Source organism: Arvicola amphibius, chromosome 12, assembly GCF_903992535.2.
Source record: "Arvicola amphibius chromosome 12, mArvAmp1.2, whole genome shotgun sequence".
Classification (NCBI taxonomy): Eukaryota; Metazoa; Chordata; class Mammalia; order Rodentia; family Cricetidae; genus Arvicola; species Arvicola amphibius.
This window is the reverse complement of record NC_052058.2, coordinates 166,024,182-166,044,087: the sequence shown is the minus strand read 5'-3', so window position 1 is coordinate 166,044,087 and position 19,906 is coordinate 166,024,182. Positions and strand designations below refer to the sequence as shown.

The window sequence follows — 19,906 nt, the reverse complement described above, 5'->3', positions numbered from 1 at the left end:
CATCACAGGAGTGTTGGGGTTGCATCAAGCTATGATGAGCCCCCGTCTATGGAGTCTTCCCTGATGATAGAGATGTGATGGGCAGAAACTCCAGATATTGGAACGAGACTGTGTGTGTAGGTCCCCCACCCCTTACCACCCAAAGACTTTGTGCACTTTCGTTTGGTCCTTGGATGAACAGAACTACAGATATTTAGAATAAAACTTCCAGGGGCTGGAGAGATGACTCAGTGGTTAAGAACATTGGCTGTTCTTCCACGGGATCTGGGTTCAATTCTCGGCACCCACGTGGCAGCTCACAATGGTCTGTAGCTCCAGTTCCAGGGGATCTGGTGCCTTCAGAGACATAGATGAAGGCAAAACACCAATGCACACTAACAAAATAAATAAGGAAGGGAGGGAGGGAGGGAGGGAAGAAGGGAGGGAGGAAGGGAGAGAGGGAGGAAGAGAGGGAGGGAGGGAGGGAGGAAGGAAAAGGAAAACCTCTTTAAGGCAGAAGGGCACACAGGGTTGAATTGGCCTCTAAGTGCAGAGAGAGAAATTACCAGGACTTTATTTTCGGAAAGAATGCTAGCTGTGGAAACCATGGGGTGGGGGGTGCCCCACTCCTGTGACTCCCCGAGTGTCTAACAAGCAAGTCTCCATGGTACTGGCATTACAATACTGGAGGAGACCTTACTGCTAAGTCAGCTAAGATAGCTCACTGTTTCCATTGTTCCCTTAACAGGTGTTTTCAAGTGCTTAGCTCTGCAAAGAGGGAGAGAGTGAGTCACGGCCACGTGTCAGAAACACTGGGGATTTTCAGAAAATTTGAGAGTAGATCCAAGGGAAAAGAATGATTGACTTGGCAGTCGAATACCGAAGTCTCTGAAATCAACATTGTTTAATTCATGGGACTGTTACCCCCGCCCCCCCCCCCCCGACCCAAAGTTATAATCACTGTCTTGTAAAGCCTAAGAGAGACAACTTTAAAACAGAACAAGAATCAGGTCCATTTAGTTACTAGAGTAAAAGAAAAATTACAATGGAGGAAACATTTTGAGAATTAGTGTTCTGAGTATTTAGCTGAGTAAATTGCTCCCATTTTCCTCTCTATTATTGTTGCTGTTTAAGAGGAAAAAGTTCAGTTTCTGCCATTAGGTGTAAATTCAGGGTTTTCTAACATTCTTTGGATCCTGGTGACATGCCATTTTAGTGATGGCTGCCTTGACGTCCTTGTTCCTCAGGGTGTAGATGAGAGGGTTGAGAACAGGGGTGAGAATAGCAAACACCACATTGCCCATGATGTGGAAGTCTACAGGGAGGTCGGCCCTGTAGGCCACATAGGCTACGGCAATGGAGGAGTAGTAGGTGCCCACCACCAGGAGGTGGGAGCTGCAGGTGGAGAAGGCTTTGGCACGCCCTTCCCTGGAGTTGATCCGAAGCACAGAGGCCAGGATGCGGGCATAGGAGAGAAGCACCAGGAGGAGGGGGAGGAACGACACCACCATGGCAATGCAGAAGCCCATGAGGGTCTGGGGGCTGGTGTCTGAGCAGGAGGCCTGGACCACAGCCAGGTGGTCGCAGAAACAGTGGTAGATGTAGGCGATGCTGTCAAATGCCATCTGGGAGGTCTGTACCACTGCTGGGACGGGCAGGAGGAGGGCGGTGATCCAGGCACTGGCTGCCAGGGCAGTGTTTGTCCGTGGGGTCATGTGGATAGGGTAGTGGAGAGGGCGGCAGATAGCCACATAGCGGTCATAGGCCATGACCACCAGGATGAAGGCTTCTGAGCAGGAGAAGCTGTGGAACAGGTACATCTGCAGGAAGCATGCTGGGAAACTGAGGAATCTGTCCCTGAGCAGGAAGAGGGATAGCATCTTAGGGACCGTGGTTGTGGTGAAAAGGATGTCCAAGGCGGAGAGGTTGATTAGGAAGAAGTACATGGGCTTGTGGAGGCTGGGCTCTGTCACCACGGCCACCAGGATCAGGGTGTTCCCCACCAGGATGAGCAGGTAGAAGAGGAGGAAGAGGAAGAAGACGGGGAGGAAGAGGGATTTTTGCAGAGAGGGGATGCCTGTAAGGTAGAAGACGGTCTGAGAATCCCCTGACTCATTGCAGGCTGCGTTCTCCATGGTGGGTTAAAGCCGGATGGATGCTCAGGAGGTTCCCACGCCCATCTGTGAACAGAAGAACCAAGGTTCTGGGAAGAGAATTACATAATGGGCATTGTCTAGTCAGAGATAACCAATCCATTTACTGTCAGTTCTAGCGGAAGTACAACCAGGTTCGTTCTTGTATCAGAGTTCTCAACCTATAGCAGGGCTCCGTCTTTCCTTAAGTCAAGGAGGACTGAAGCACTTGCAATATAAACATCCTAGAGAAAACCGTAAGAACCACAGCAGTACCCTGTAAAATAAAAAGCTATGTGTCATTCACGCAGTAGAGGTAGATTCATTGATGGGGATAGAGGTTTTAGCCTCATAGGACTGAAAGGCACAAAGCAAGCAACAACATGATTAAGTAATGGCACTTGTGTATAAACTTGGCTTGTCTTTTCCATGTCCTATGCAATCCTTCTGGGAATATCAGATCTCTTCAGTCAATTAACTCATTTACTATTTCTTTGAGGTTTGTCTCAAGGTTTTGGTTTTGGTTTTTGGTACCTTTGTGGGCCTACAGGGTGGAAGGTGTCTCTGGGCTTTCCAGAAGCACACTGCCTTCCCAATGTAACTGTTAGCCCACAGACTTCCTTCTTGTTTCCTTGGCCTTGCTTCCTTCCAAGTTGAGACATCTGTCCCCTCTCTGTGTGAGGGGTCTCTGTCATTTTAAGAGAAAGGGTGGCACTGAGAATGCTTTAGGTGCCCCGTCAGGTCAGGGCTTCCAATGATTATGTCCTGTGAATTCTGCAACAAGACAGAATCCATGACAGTCTCTCTCCAGGCCCATTGACTGCTGCTCCCGAGTGAAGGCAGCAGCTCAGAAGGTGCCCTAATGGATCACTGTCAGGCCATCACCCAACAGGCCTCCTTGATCTCTGCTCAGAAGGCGTCACGACATCCTGGGAAGGATGGGGGTGATTTATGTCGTACTTGAGATAGGCTTGCAGTATGGATCCCACAGAAAAGAACTCACAGAAGACTCAAAAGTGAGTGTTTCAACCTGTAGACGTAGGGACTTAAGATAAAGGGAAATACTGATTTATTCTCAGCCTGAAGACTTGTCCCTTGGATGTTGGAGGCAAGTGTCTGCTGACACCGGTAATGTTGTGTCTTCAATCTCAATGCTCCCATAACTTCGACATTCCCATTTTCTAACAAAACATTTCTCGTGAGCAAATTATTATGTAATATTGAATTCTTCTGCAGTCACCCAGCTCTCCATAGACCCAAGACTTTGCACAAGGGCATGGGGGCTTTCCCAGGCATCACAGCAGCTGGCTGCAGTGCCAGGAGGGTTGGGCTGGGTCTCTTGTTCCTGGGGCATAGCTCTCCTCTCTCCGTCTTTCCTGAGGAACCCAGACATTAGTCTCCAAGCCAAAAAATATTTGGGCAGAGGTTTCTACTTCCTTTTTTTTCAGTTGAGGAAATCTGAAAAGACTAAATTTCAAATATTTCCCTGAGGCCCTGTATGATAGAACTTAAACTGGTGTCTGGCAATCAAATATCTCCTTAGCAATGTGTCCTTTCCTTGACAAAAGCGTGAGCCAGCTTTGTTCCAGATTGAGACGCGTTGAAGCAGACTCCGGCATGTCAATAGCTTGAGTAGTTGGATGGCTTCACACCCTAAGGGACACCAAAACTGTCCTACCTGAATGTTGATGCTCTTTGTGAACCACGGGCTGTCTGTCCTCCCAGGATTAGACTGAGCTGGGGGTGGGGCAGATGAGAGGATGCAGCCAGAGGCGTCCTAGCTTCCCCTGCATCTCCTTCCTCTGTCTACTCTTTGCCGACAGAGACGTGAAAGCTGAGCTCCTAGTGGAGTCGTTGCCTGTAGATTTTGACCGCTGTGTGGCACTGGGTTATCTAATAGGCAGCCCAGGCCTTGGCCACCATCAAAGCAGGGGCACCGAAGTGGCTCAGTTTCATGAAGGGTTTGATATTTGTTGGTAACCAGTTCATTGTAGAAAATGCCAACATATCCTTAGACCTTTCTAAGTTGGAGTTGTTTTAACCTGAATGATAGGCTGTGTCTAAGTAATGCCATCCTGTGCTTAGGACCGAAAGGCCCAGCCTCAGGGGATCTTCTAGCACCAATGTTATCACGGGTAGGGAGAAGACAGATGTGTGAGTCACCTGAATGTCCAGCCTGCCCTTGATATTTGGCATCTCCCATCACAGAGCCCTTCCTGCTGGTTATGCTTCTTACAAATGAAGAAACTGGCTGGCAAGCTGTTATAATGCAGCGGCTCTCAACCCTCCTGATGCTGCGACCCTTTAATACGGTTCCTCACATTGTGGTGACCCCCAACCATAAAATGATTTTCTTTGCTACTTCATAGCTGTAATTTTATTGCTGCCGTGAACTGTAGTATAGATGTCTGATATGCAGGACGTCTGATATGAGACCCACTGGTGGGGAGGGTAAAAGTTCTTGTTGCACAAGCCTAATAACCCGAGTTTGATCCCCAGAACCCACAGTGGAAGCCAAGAACCAAGTCCCAAAAGGTGTTCTCTCTTGTGCACACTTGTGCTGGGTACAGGTGCACATGAACTCATAAGCACAACTCTCACGCATCACACAAACACACACACACACACATTACTAAGTCAAATAAAAATAGGAACATATAAACAAAAAAGGAAAGTAAGTAATTAATATGAAGAGAAGGGCAGGCTCTCGTCCAAGGTCACAGGGTGAGGAGCAAGAACAGAGGGTTCTCCTGGAGCCAGCGTACCTGAAAGGTCTAAGCTCTACCTGTCAATCAAGAATTCGGGTGCTGAACCAGCCCTTACACTTTCTTGCTGTGACCTTGTCATTGTTGATATCATCTATATCACGAAGGCTTTGATGGATAGATCTCTGAAGGATTTACTGTTTAGTGAACTACCTTCTGAGTATCCCCTGCGTGTTTGGCAGAGTGGAGGATGAAAAAACACGTGTCACGTGATCTATACTCTAAGGGAGAAAACAACTTCACCACAAAGCCCGAATCTGCCTTCTCTGTGCCACACCTACTGTAGCGGACAAGTACGTAGTCTTGGGAGATAGGACAAGATCCAAACGCCTTCCACCGCCCCCCCAGCTCTTCAGTGAGCCTCTTCCTTTGTTCCCCGTCTCCCTGTCTGTGACCTTGTAAGCTTTTCTTTATGTAGACAGTGCTTACTCAGTGCTCACAAAGGCTCGACCTTATAAGAACTCAGTTTGCTGGTGTTGTAATGGCTCCTGCTTTCATCAACCTTGTCTTTCTGTGGGAATACCCAGGCCCAGATGGTTTGAATTCCACTCTAGGCACACCTCCATGCCCTCACCTAGCAGTGTATCTAACCCAAGGTCTGAGAGCTACTGTGTGTCCAGTTATGTTTACATCCAACCCAACAGGTCTATAATCCAAGAGCCCCTGTCCTTCTCTTCATCTTAGCGTTCTCTGCCTCTGTCTGGTTCCTCCATCCCCAGAAACATTCACCTGTTGGGTCTGCTTCACACTACTGTCTTCAGTGGCCCTCCACACCAGGCTGACTGGGTTGAGCTGTGTGGTGCATTAAACCCTTAGCCGTCTCCTTTCAAACAGGTCTCTTGGGTCTTCTTCTTTAAGACATATCTCCCCTAATTCCACTCCAGCATCCTCGGGGATCTTTTCCTGGTGTCTCCTAAGCATGTATATGACGAAGGTCGGATTTATCCCTAGACTTCATTGCTAATGAGAAGATCATCATTAACAGCACTCAAGGGACCAGAATTTTACATGAATGATGTAACCTTTGTTCTTGTTATCCCATTTCATCCTTACAACAGAGACAGGAGGTACATCAGGGTACAATAGGAAGTTCAGAAAGACAATGAGGCGTAGGGAGTGATATAGATTACATCTTTTAACAGAGGTGGCTGGAGGCGGTTGGTTTTCTGACTCAGAGATCTATATTCTGCCAAGGGCCTAGACTGCTATAGCAGAATTGCATATTGCTGGAGGAAGACCTGGGGTATTAAATATTAAAGAACTTCCCGTCTTGGTTTGCTGGCTTTCTGCTAACTTTTACTTTTGCTCACAGAAATAATAATATACCTTCCTGCGACGCTCCTGTACCAGGAATAGTTCTTGCTCTCGCCACAAAGCCACGGCTGCTTTTCCTGTTTATGATCAAATATGTGAGCAGTGCCCTTCATTGCTTGTTCAACCAATGGCATAAGGATCCCCAGAATTTCAGGTGGCAATTTCAGCTCCCAGGCCAGTGAATCGCTCATTGCTGGTAGATGTATTTTATTCTAAAGAGTGGGAAAGATTAGCCAGCAGAACCCAAAGTTGAGGAGAAGGAATCAGATGTTTTGGAACCAGGTTCTCAGGGTGAGTGAGAGGAGATGCCCCTACTTCCTTCTTTGATTCCCAGACCCGTGTGCTCTGTCTATATATTCTAGTCAATTATACTCTGGTCATTCAGACTGCCTGACATAGTGGTGCTGGTTAAAGGTGCACATTTGAACTTGTCAGGTAGCACACTATTTATTTATAGTTATTTATCTGTATCTAAACCAGACCTTCAGTTTTTCCTCCATTCGCCCAGGCTACCCGCTTTGGAGTGATGGCAAACACTCTAAGATGTATGATTACTCTGGGTGCAAGACCGTTTTATTCCTTTTTGCCCCATTGAGCTCCTATGTCAAAAGCAAAACCTTATGGGATATTACCACAATGAACAAGGTGTCATGGCTTGAGTCTGAAATGTCTCCTGAGGAGTCACATGTTGAAGGCATGGCTCCCAGCAGATAGGCTCTGGAGCTGATTGGACTGTGAGGGTTCTCACTTCGTTAGTGGATTAATCCACTGACGGGCTCTTAATTTGATGGCCGTGATGGGAGGGTATGGAAATTGGGAGGCAGGACCTAGTGACAGGAAGTCAGTCATTGACGGCGCGTCCTTGGAGGGCCTGTCTTGGTCCTGCTCACCCACCCCTTGCTTCCTTTGTTGCCATACAGTGAACAGTTGTCATGTGTCCCTTCTCTGGTGTTGTGCCTTAGTGCAAGCCCATAGAGATGGCACCAAGCAACCCTGTGCTGAAATCCCAACGCTGTGGGCCACAGTCAACCTTCCCCTCTTACCACCCACAGTATCTGCCATTTCACCACAGTGACAAAAATTAACAAGATTGTGTTTTGCTCTTTCTTTGCTGTGACAAAACAGCATGATTAAAACCACTGAAGAGAGTTCCAGGACAGGCTCTAAAAAAGCTGCAGAGAAACCCTGTCTCGAAAAACCAAAAAAAGAAAAAAGAAAAAGAAAAAAAAAACCACTGAAGAGACTGCTCTGGCTTACAGCTCCCGAGGGCTTGGCATGTATAACAACAGGGAAGACATGCAACAGGAGCAGGAAGCCAAGGGCACAGCTCAACCATACATGGGAAACAAAGACAGCAAACAGGAAGTGGGGTGGGGCTAAAATCCCTCAAAGCCAGAGCTCCCACCAAATGACACTTCCTCCACCAGGGTCCCATGTCCAAAAGTTTCATAACCTCCACAAACATCGCCACTAACAGGAGACCAAGGGTTTAAATACGTGAGCCCATGGAGGACATTCCCAACTCAAACCACAACACACATAATGCATTTATTAAATGCCTAGAAGGTGACACTGGCAATTGCATTGTAAGAGGGGTAAACTCTTATTCAATAGAATAGATTTCTATTCCGCTAAAGACAAAATCTTGTTCCTGCCCTCCCTTCCTCACCCCCTTGACACCTGCAGCAGGTGAAAGAGCTGCAGCACTCAGGAAAGCAGGCCCTGCACCCTCCCCTCAGCTGGGCAGTACAGTAGAGCTGGCATGGGTGATCAGCAGAGGTCTGGCCCCACGCCTCATCTGCAAAAGGTGGTTTGGGCAAAGGAGCACTTCCCCCCATATCCCTCACTGCCCATGGCAGGTGGGAGAGCTGACTCTGAGGTCATGAGAATTAGGAGAGCTGCCCCTGCCCCTCATTAGCTACAACACGTGGGAGTTGGCTCCTGCACCTCGCCTGGGCAACACAGTAAAGTTGGCCCTGGTGGTGTAGGTGTAGGTGAGCCAAGCCTGGGGGCATGAAAACAGATGAACCAGTCCCACCCCTGCCCTTTGCTGTGTAGTGTAAACTAGCTGGGGCAGCGCTGGAGTGCTCACCCCAGTGGGGAGGGTGGGGGACAGCTGGCAGTTTAAGTAACCCTGCCACCATCCAGACCCAGAACCAGGGCTATGAGCTGGTCCACCCCAAAGTCCATCCCATCTATAATCTGATGGAGCAGGCGAAGAACTGGTCCTGTAGATTCAAAACTGCAGAATCTCCAGTGAGGGCCCTATATAGATAGAGTAGCAGAAATCAGACCAATGACTCCCTGCAATGAACACTTGCAAGTAAAGATATATTATACTGTGTGACTCACACTGCAGCTTCCACTGTAGATGGAGCGGCGGGCTGTGTCCTGCCACCAGGCTAGCTTTACCCAAAATAATTACACGGAAACTGTATTCATTTAAACACTGCCTGGCCCATGAGTTTTAGCCTCTTATTGGCTAACTTCTTACATCTTGCTTTAACCCATATTAATAATCTGTGTAGCACCACGAGGTGGTCGCTTACCAGGAGAGATCTTAACCTGCGTCCATCTTGGAGAGGAGAGGCATGGCGACTGCCTGAAGCGTCTGCCTACCTTCTACCCAGCATTCTATTCTGTTTACTCTGCCTACCTAATTTTCTGTCCTATTAAAGGACCGAGGCAGTTTCTTTATTAACCAATGAAATTAACACATAGATACTCCTCCATCATTCCACGAGAAGATTTTCCTTTTCTTTTATGTTTTTCTTTTTTCTTTTCTTTCAAATCTTATTTTATTTGGGCAGGGGGACAGCTTACAAGAGCAGAGGGTGGATACGAAGGAATGGGAAGATGAGTGGGATTGAGATGCATGATGTGTAAACCACACAGAATAAATAAAAAGTTATAAAAAAAACCCAACACCATTGTCCCACATTAGGAGATTCGGTGTCATCCATAGCTGGTTTCCTTTCCTTCACACCAAGGGCTCAGTGCTGGTCCTTGTTGCTGGCATCTTTGGTTCTTAGCAAAAGATGAAGCACAGTAGCCTCTATGAAATGGTGTTCAGCCTCTATTGATGCCATTGTAGCCCCCTACCCCCTTTTCACGACTCTTTGAAGAAACTGGGGGGATTCACAGACTCTGAAGGACCATGTGACTTTGCTGGCCCTTGCTCTTTTTGGAGGACTTTTCTACCATGGATATACTTTGGTAAATACTTATATGGCAGCAGACATCTTCACAATGGGAGTCCATTTTAGAAATCTACCACCTTCACTGCAGTCTAGACCTCCTCTTCTCCATGCTCTTAGACTGGCCCAAAGCTCTTAGGATTGTACTTTCTAGGTGAGATGAACAGGTGTGGAAAGCCAGAGACATGGCTGGAGGTTCTGCCCATTGATAACACTCATTTAGCTTGTTGGTCTCCTTGAGGGCATTCAGCAGTAGACAAGTCTTGGCTGGTCCTAGCATATTTTAAGGAAATATTTGTTGTCTTAGGCTTGAAGTTTTTTATTACCAAGGGAATTAATTATAAGGAATAGAGGGTTTCTCATGAGGCCATAGTTAAGAGTTGACAGAAAGAAGTGAATGCTGTGGAATACTGGATTTGAACTTCTGCTCATGCAAGAAGTTGGTCATGTCTTCAAGGTCTGTTTAAGCCCAACATGACGCCTATTATTTCCACTTGATAATGAGCTATTTTTGCATGGATCCAAATTTACCTTTAGTGTGTTCAAATAATGTTGGGATACTTTTACATATGTCAAGTTTTTATGTATTATGTGTTCAGTTTAATAACAAGCTCATAAAGAAGAACCAGGGACCCATATCCATATTGTTTCTCAGTCAGGCATTCATTCTGATCAGGGTCAGGGACTATCACTCAAAACAAGAATAGTAATCTGCAGGGAAAATGTGTCATCTCTAAAATCCTAGGGGGCTCTGATTCTTCTATTAATAATGCTTACCACCTCAGGAGAATTTGAAAGTTTGGTCTATGAGAGAGTAGCTTGTTTGAAATTAAATTTTCATTAAAATTTGCCAAAAACCTTCAAAAACAATATAATACATAAACTAGATATAATGTATAAAATAGATATACTGTATAAAACTGGATACAATTTATAAAACTGGATAAACTGTATAAAATTGGATACAATGTATAAAACTAGCTATAATGTATGATGTACAATTATTTAAATTCTCTGGAGTGCAGACCATGGTAGGCCTTGAAGAGAGACAGCTAAGGTTGAATTGACACTAATTCTTTACTTGAGACTGTTTTCCAAGTAGCAAGGTGAAAGAGCAATACTCACCTAGCAATACTCATTCTGGGCTGAAGAGATAAAAGTTGGAGTTTGGATGTTTGAAGTGATTAGAAATTAAGAGACAAATTCCTGGAAATGATATGGCAGAGAAGCACCAAAATTGAGATAACAACGTTCTTTCAGATTGTTGGCTAACTCTTCGAAGTGCAAACACAGGGTATAACTGAAGAACCCAGAATCTAGCAGCTAGAATTCTAAAGAGTTATAGATAGATTCGAACAGCCACATCATGTGTGTGTGTGGGGGGGGGAGGGCAGATGGGGGTGGTCAGTGGTTAGAGTTCAGCTCTTGAGTGGAGGGGATTGCAGGTGAGACTTTGGAAGTACCAGATTCTAAGAGCAATGGCTAAATCCTAAAAATCAAATCAAGACAAATGAATCGGGCTAATCCAAAGCCACATCGTTATAAAGACAGTCTATTACTATAGCTCAGAGATAAAATTTAACCCTTCAGGGTGTAAGCATTCAGGGTTTCAGATTTTTAATTCTCAGCATCTAATCAGAAAGGATGAGGTGTTGGGGAATATTATTTTAAGGTGTGTTACTTTTGTTTATGCTGCATTTGTTTAACTCTGTGAAGCTGTGATTCTCCGCCTGTCTGAAAAACCTGATGGTCCAATAAAGATCTGAAAGGCCAGTAACGAGGCAGGAGCAAGGACAGGTGGGGTTGGCAGGCAGAGAGGATAAATAGGAGGAGAAACGAGGAAGAGGAGGAGCAAGGGAATGAGAGGACATTAGAGCCCAGCCACCCAGCCACACAGCAAACCTCAGCGAAAGAAGTTAAGAAAAGTATACAGAAACAGAGAAAGATAGAAGCCCAGGGGCAAAAGGTAGTCAGGATAATATAAGTTAAGAAAAGCTGGCAGAAACAAGCCAACCTAAGTCTGGGCATTCATAACTAAGAATAAGCCTCTGTGTGTGATTTATTTGGGATCTGGGTGGCAGGCCCCCAAAAGAATTAAAAACCAACACAACAATGAGGCATGTGGGCAGGCAGAGAAGCAGAAAAACTAACCAAATGAACAAAGATGTGAAGAGAAATAGAAGAGAAATTGAGACCCAAGTAATTAAAACATTATTAGTCAGGAGCCCCAGAGTAAGTAGCTGTCCATTTAGCCATCATATTTCAGAAAAGAGGAAAAAAAAACAGACAAAATGTATAAATTGGAGAATTTGAAGAGACTCTGAATCTTTTTTAAAACGTAAATATAGTTCCCATAACTTAAAAATGTAGTATCTGACTCTGAGAATGCTTTGGATAGACATAAATAAAAAATGTTGAGTGAACTTGGAGACATATTTATAGACAATATCCCAATGGTACCATGCAAAAAAAAATTTTAAAAATATTCTATTATTTGGTAAAAAGTTATAGTTTACATACAACTCAAGTCCCTGTGACAGAGGCGAGGGCAGAAACAACTTGTAGAGATAATCTCTGAGAAATTTCCAAAGGTGTTAAGAAAAATTTCAACCTACACATTTAAGAAGCTCAGAAAATGCCATGTTAAGATTAAGAAGAAAAATGCAAAGGAGTCCCACTGTACCATGGTCAGATTACTGAAAATCCAAGAGCAAGGGACCAAGTAGTTAGAGCAAGGTGCATACATCCCTTTAAGGAGCAAGGGACCACGCAGTTAGAGCAAGGTGCATACATCCCTTTAAGGTTGCCAGCAGTCCTTCCAACAGGAACCGTGAAGACTGGCAGACTACGAGGGGACGCCTGAGCAGCACGAACAGAAAACACTAACCTCGATTTCCAGACTCCCTGACAACAGTCTACAAAAATAGACCTCACGACGAAGTCTCACGGAGACGTCTGGCATGGAAAAGAACACCCTCACCCGACAAAGGGCAACTATAAAATCCCAAAGCCACTCTCACATTTGATGGTGAAATGTTGGGTGCCTTTTCCAGAAGGTCAAGAGCGAGACACGTCTGTCTTACCTTTCTGCTTTATTCATCGTTGTGTCTGAGTTCTAAACCAGTGCAGAGATATGAGAAAAGTAATAAACGGCATTTATATTAGAAAGGAACAAGTAAAAGTCATTAAAATTATGTTATGAGAGACATAATTTCAAAAATTTCAGAGTAATAGAAAATAACTACTAGAACTAATATATTAGCATATGTAAAATATAAATAAAATATGTTTTTATAAAATAAAATAAAAATATGAAAATATATACTAATATATAAATATATATTTTATTTGTTTATATGCTAACATGTTAAAAATGCAAATAAAATTTTATTATTATTACATCACAAAAGCAAAAATTATCTATAGTGGCATTCAATAGCATGAACTTCTGAGTTCAGTCTCTAGAGCCCATATGATTGAAGGAGAGACCCGAGTCCTGCAAGCTGTCCTCTGACCTCCACATGTAAACTGTGGTATGTGCCTGCGCACACATGCAGGTGCGCGCACACATATAACAAGTCGAAGGACGACAAGCAGACAAAGAATACAAAGGGGCTATTTTTTAAAAAAATCAATAGAAAAGAGAGCATTGAATGTAAAGATGACACACACAGCTAAAGAAGTAAAGGGAGACCATGGAGCACACAGGAAAACCGTCTGATAAAGAGAGATTCTGAGGAACAATCAAATAGAGGTCTTATAAATAGAAAGCTCAGGGGATCAATAAAGGAGTCAGTAGAAAACCTTGTCCTAGACTAGACAAGTAAAGTAAAATATTAGGGCTTAAAGAGAGGTTGGGAAAGTATCACAGAGAGACGAGGCAAATGTAAGGTAGAATGGCCAGAACACCATTAAAATGGCAATTGTGTGTACAAGCAGGATATAGAGAGTAGAGAGTCACGTACTAAAGAAAACTTGTACCATAAAGTAATTTCAGAACCTTCCCTAATTCTTGGTGAACATATGGGCACCTGGGTGTAGAGGCACTAGAACTTTAAGGCATGACCAGAAAATACTCTTTTGATGTCACTTTATGGTTAAGCTTCCGAGCCAAAGAGGAAAGAAAGAATATTGAAAGGGCCAAGAGAGAAGCGATAACTCGCTTCCAAGGTAACCCTAACAGAATATCAGCAGACTTCTCATGGAAGCTTTACAGGTCAGGAAAGCAGAATAAGGATTCCTGAAAGTAAATAAATTCCACACAGATCACCATATCTATCTAAAGTATCCCCCCCGCCCCAAAAAAATCAATGGATCACGAGCTGCCAAAAAAAAAAAAAAAAAAAAAAAACAGCAACTGATGGAATTCAAGCCCGTGAAAACAGCATCGCAAAAATACTTAAAGGAATCCCGCTTTCAGAAGAAGAAGCAAGATAAACATCATTATTAATAGGTGAGAAATTTAAAAACTCACACCGAAAGAGCAGAAAATCAAATGAACCAACCGTGATTAATTCATTAAACACCAAGCCTCTAAGATGAATCACGGAGAAAGAGAAGAACGTGGATTCTTCAGAACAGCCGGTGAAAACTGCACTGACCTCAGGAACTTGTCCATTCATTTGATAGCAACTTTGAATGCCAGTGGCCTTAATTATCCAATTAAAAGATCAGACTGATTGAATTAGCAAACAAGATTTAACAACTTGCTTCCTGCAGGAAATTTATCTTCCTGCCAACATGTGGCCATTATCATGTCTGAGAAAAAGAAAAAGTCAAACCAAATTTCAAGCTAAAAGTAGAAAAGATCAAGGGCACTACATATTGATGAAAAAAAATCCACTAAGAAGAATACTGAATACAAGAAAGCCCAATATTATATAACAGATAGTACTTATAAAACAGATAGGCTTCCAATATAATGCTAGAAGGTAGTTTTACCTCCCTACTCTCATCAATAGGGATCAATGAAGGAAGCCGGGCAGTAGCGCACGCCTTTAATCCCAGCACTCGGGAGGCAGAGGCAGGCAGATCTCTGTGAGTTAGAGGCCAGCCTGGTCTACAAGAGCTAGTTCCAGGACAGGCTCTAGAAACTACAGGGAAACCCTGTCTCGAAAAAAAAAAAAAAAAAAAAAAAATCAACAAAGGAACATTAGAGCTAAATTATACTAATGATCAAATAGGCATCCGCAGAAAATTTCATCCCAAAGTGCCAGAATACACATTTTTTTATATGAGTACATGCAACTTTTCTAATATGGGTCATATTTTAGTCCATAAGTCTTAACAAACACAAAAAGTAAAATAATGTCCTGCGTTTTACCAGAACCAAATAGCATAAAACTTGAGGTTAACAGCAAGAGAAACCACAGAAACTGAACTGATGTGGGATTCCCCTCTGTACGCTGTGAATATGGTTTATTACCATCAGTTAATAAAGAAGCTGCTTTGGCCTACAGCAGGGCAGAATACGGCCAGGCTGGAAGACATATAGAGAGAAAAAAGGCTGAATCAGGCAGACACCATGTAGCTGTCAAAGGAGACAGAGGCTGGAACCTTACCAGCAGGCCACAGCATCATGGTGTTATACAGATTAATAAAAATGGGTTAAGTTAACAGGTAAGAGCAGCTAGGAATACATCTGAGTCATCAGCCAAGCAGTGTTGTAATTAATAGAGTTTCAATGTGATTATTCAGGTCAAGGAAGCTGGGAAATGAACGAGCAGGCTCTGGTTACAGTGAACAAACACATGAATACTAAATTGTGCACCTTTAAATAAGCAGTGTGTTGCTGGAGAAATTAAAGCATTCAAAGAGTCAAATGAAATTCAGACTCTCGATAACAGAATCTGTGAGCTATAGCAAATGCAATGGGCATCTACATTAAAGACAAACAAACCAAGAGATCTCAAATAAATAATTTAATGATACACTTCACAGTCTTCAGTAAAACAAGAGCAAACCAAACCCTTCCAAATGTATGCAATAAATCCAGAATTTCTGCTACCTAGCCCCCAAATACTGAAAAGACTTTGTGCTCTACTAAAGAGATACCTGCACGCCTATGCTCATTGCCGCTCTCTTCACAGTAGCTTGGGGACACAATCAGCCCACATGTTCACCATCAGATGAAAGGATAAAGAAAATGTGGTACAGACACACAAAGAAATTTTATTCAGCTAAGAAGAAAAAATAAATTTGCAAAAAATGGGTGGGAAGTACACCAAGTGAGGTCATCCAGGCCCCTGAACACAAACCCACATGTCCTAACAGATCCTAACACTGAGTCTTTAGATTTGTGTGTGTCTTTCTTTAGAAGTTTCTTTAGTGGTCATAAGCTAGAAAGACCCATGTGGAGGGATCCTTTAAGGAGAGATGGGAATATTAGAACACATGTAATATTAAAATAGGATGGAGAAGTAATGGGGTGGAGGAAACAGGGGGTTGGAAAAAGAGTTAGCTCAGACCAAGAATACATGAAAAATGATTATATTAATTTTCTATATGAAAAGCCATATGGAAACCCACTACTTTATAAGTTAATTCAAACAAATAAGTTAAAAAATAGTTTCAAGGGCAGTACCTTGAGTGGATGGATAATGAGTCTTCCAGCAGCTGTAGATTATTAAACAAACAAAAATCCAGTGCAGTATGTGGGATATTTCCCTATGAGTTGTTGGTGGGGGGTGCCTTTGACCCCACAGTAATACAGGTCAATATTGCCCGTGGGCTGCCCTCTAAACTAGATATTACATCCCGATTGCTAAAGAGGTCATATACTTTGGTTTCAGGACATAAAAAATCAAGCTAGCACCTAGATGGATGTGTCCTCACCCTGACTAAGCTCTCAGTGCTGGGAGGTAGGCTGCTGGAACAGAAAAGTCATCAATGGCCTTACCCAGTGTCCCTAGCATGCTGTGACTTCAGCTTGTCAGGCAAGACGTTCCTATAGCGCAATCGTGGCACAGTTGTTATGGGAATAGACACTTCAGCTTGAAATCAAAGCCTGACCCACAGGAGGGAACCCGTGCTTGGTATTGCGAACCTGGTCCAAAGCCCTTGGCTGGGAGATCTTGGGCACAGGGGGAACCTACTACTTCTATCTGCTAAATGGACATGTTTTCAAATATTTCAAATATTTATCAAAGGTATTTTAAATACCTTCCAAATACGTTTACACCCGTGTGTGGATGTTTCTCTAAACCACGGTCAGAAAGCCTTTCTGTGGTGGGGTCAAAGAGCTGAGGACAAAGGTCTTGTTGAGTCTTCAGCGCGAAACAGGGCTTCTGTACCACTACCACTCCCTCAGAGGTTAGGAAACACTTCAGAAGAGCCGACCGAAAGAATATTAGGAGCCAGAGGGTGGGGAGGAGCACGACAGAGCGTTATTTTCTGGTCATGGTACCTCCATTGCACTCACAGATTCACAACAGTTATAGTTACTGCACCAGACCTGGACTAGATCAAGCCAGTCGATACTTCAGCTTGAATAGGAAAAGGACGTATAAGGCCCTCCGACTAGCTGAGGAAGTATTTGGAATTTCTGACCACTGTGGGAGAAAAAGTAACTTTTCTTCAGTGATGCAGTCACTATTAAGAAACCTATGCTTCACCGGGCGATGGTGGCGCACGCCTTTAATCCCAGCACTCGGGAGGCAGAGGCAGGTGGATCACTGTGAGTTCGAGGCCAGCCTGGTCTAAAAGAGCTAGTTCCAGGACAGGCTCCAAAGTTACAGAGAAACCCTGTCTCTGGGAAAAAAAGGAAAAAGAAACCTTTGCTTCTGCAAATAACCACCCTAAGTCATGCTCATGCAAGCAACCCTAATTAAATTCAGTAGGTCATAAAAATATGACATGAAAGTAGGAATAGAATTGATTAGGAAAGAGTATGTTTTTGTTTGGAAGGAGTATGCTTATTTTATTTGGAAGGAATATGTTTGTTTGTTTGGTTGGTTTTTCTGAAACAGAGTTCCTCTGTGTAGCTTTGGAGCCTGTCCTGGAACTCACAATGTAGGCCAGGCTGGCCTCAAACTCAGAGATCCACCTGCCTCTGCCTCCTGGGTGCTGGGAGTAAAGGTGTGTGCCACCACCACCCGACATGAGTATTTTTTTTAAATATAGACTAAATGTTTGAGTACACACTATAAAAACAAAATGTGGCAATGGCCAATGGGCATGTGAGAAGATATTCAACACTACTGCTAAACGCAGAAGCACCCAGCACTTTACTAAAACCTTATATGCCTCTCAGAGCAATCAACTTGATGATTATTACTAACCATCAAAAACCGCCAAAAGAGATGAAATATTTTTAAAAATCTGGGGACTGGAAAGATGGGTTAGTGGTTAAGAACACTGGCTGTTCTTCCAGTGGACCTGGGTTTGATTTCCAGCATCCAATGACAGCTCACAAACTTCTGCAATTCTATTCGTAAGGGATCTGACGCCCTCTTTTTGCCTCCAGAGGCTTCGCATGCACATGTCACATAAATGTACATGCAGATAAAATATACCCATAAAATAAAATGTACATCCACGTAAAACTAAAAATCTAGTGGTATAAAATAATATAGGAAAAGAGAAAATAAGAAATAAAGAACCGATGACTGAAAAAACAGCTAGCAAGATGATGTGCGGTAATCTAATTATATCAATAATCAATTGTTAACAGATAAAGAAGCAAAACCAACTACATTCTGTGTATAAGAAATTCTTTTAATATCCAGGCAAGGTCGTGCACACCTTTAATTCCAGCACATAGGAGGCAGAGGCAGGCAGATCTCTGTGAGTTTAAGCTCAGCCTGGTCTACATAGTGACCAAGACAGTCAAGGTTGTAGAGTGAGACCCTTTCTCAAAAGTTACAACAACAAAAAACCCTTTATAAGACGCAAGGGTGTAAAATAAATATATCGTGCAAACACTAACCAGAAAAAAACAGTAATAGGTTTATTGATGACAGAAGAGAAAAAAAGATAAATTTGTAACCAAAGGAACTACCAGATAGGAAGAACGTGTCCTAAGGAGCAAGACCTAAGAATCCTGGATGATATCTGCTCCTAAGTGAGCCTCTGAATGTACAGGAGACAAAAGCTCAGAACAGAAGGACAAGTGGGCAAAAGGGATTAGGGTTAGAGATTCTAAGAACCCTCTCAGAAAGTGCTAGCACAAACTGACAGGAAGATGTGGAAGGACGCTTAAAAGAAATCCCACATTAACTCAGAATTGAGAAATAGACATTTATTTAGGGGTAGACTCACAAATCAGAGTCCTTTGCTGAAACGGAGATCAGAAACTGAATCCCGCAGCTGGAAAAGAGGCTGGACGTATGCTCTACATCAGCATATATAGTATAAGAGGCCACTGCTGGCTGGGAGTTTACTGTATCACCCAGACTGATCTTAAATCCCCAGTTCTCCTGCCTCAGCCTTCTCAGGGCTAGGATTAAGCTTTGTTAGACAGAAGGGTTCCCCAAGACTTGTTAACCAGCCAGTTTAGCCTGCTCAATGCGCTCTAGGCCAAGAAGAGACTCTGACTCAAAATCCAAGGTGGTTTATGCCTAAGGAATGACATTGAGGCTGACCTCTGGCCTACACACACACACACACACACACACACACACACACACACACACTACACAGAATGCAAAGATCAGTCTAGGAGAACCCACTCATCAATTACATGTCTGAAAAGAGGCTTGTATTTAGCTTACATAGTGAACTCTTAAAATTTAACATGCAAACAGAAAACTCAAAAGTTCTGCAGAGACCTCACCAACCAGGATATGTGGATGGAAAATGGGCATGAGGAAAAAAGACCAATCTCTGAAATGTTTAAGAACTCAGGAATCCTTTTTGTTTGAGAGACAGTCTCGCTGTGTAGCCCTTGCTAGCCTTGAGTTCACAGAGATCAGCGTGCCTCTCTGCCTTGTGAGTCCTGAGATGAAAGACCATCATGCCAGACCAAAGTCTCCTCTTTGTATTTCTCACCCCTAGCAAATGTAATCGATATAATCTCCTATGTCAATGATAAGAATTATCTGGAAACTAAATACAGTCGTATGTCTATCAAGAGGGCAACCCAGTGAGCATCTCTGCAATGCTCCTGTTGTAGGCCTACAGCCACCAGCCCCAGCTAGAGAGTTCTTAAAGTTACAGCATAATGAGATGCCATTACCTATTTGTTAGAATGATTGACGTTAAAGAACACCAATAAAGTGAGACAGCACTGATTCCTGGTGAGAAAGCAACAGGCACAGTCATCGCTAGTGGGAGTGTATGTGCGTATAACTGCTCTCAAAGGCAGTTGACCAGCTTCTCACTAAGCCAAAGCGTTAACAATACAAAGCAGTGTCACCTTGCCCTTGGTGGGCAAGATGGATCAGCACTGTTTGCTCTCTGAAATGCCATGGAGAGCACCACCCACATAGAATTCTTCTCCAGAGTCTATAGTGCAAGTCCTCGAGGGAGAGAATATTACAAATCAAAGAACTTTGGACAGAACAGCCGCCGCTCTGAAAAC

General features: G+C 43.6%; 1 protein-coding gene across 1 annotated transcript; it reads right to left on the bottom strand.

The window, feature by feature from the left end:
* Positions 1-1,148: 1,148 nt before the first annotated feature.
* On the bottom strand, positions 1,149-2,114 carry LOC119803046 (olfactory receptor 2AT4-like). Its single transcript, XM_038314260.1, has one exon. It carries the CDS (start codon positions 2,112-2,114, stop codon positions 1,149-1,151), a length of 966 nt encoding a protein of 321 aa, XP_038170188.1.
* Between the last annotated feature and the right edge of the window lie 17,792 nt (positions 2,115-19,906).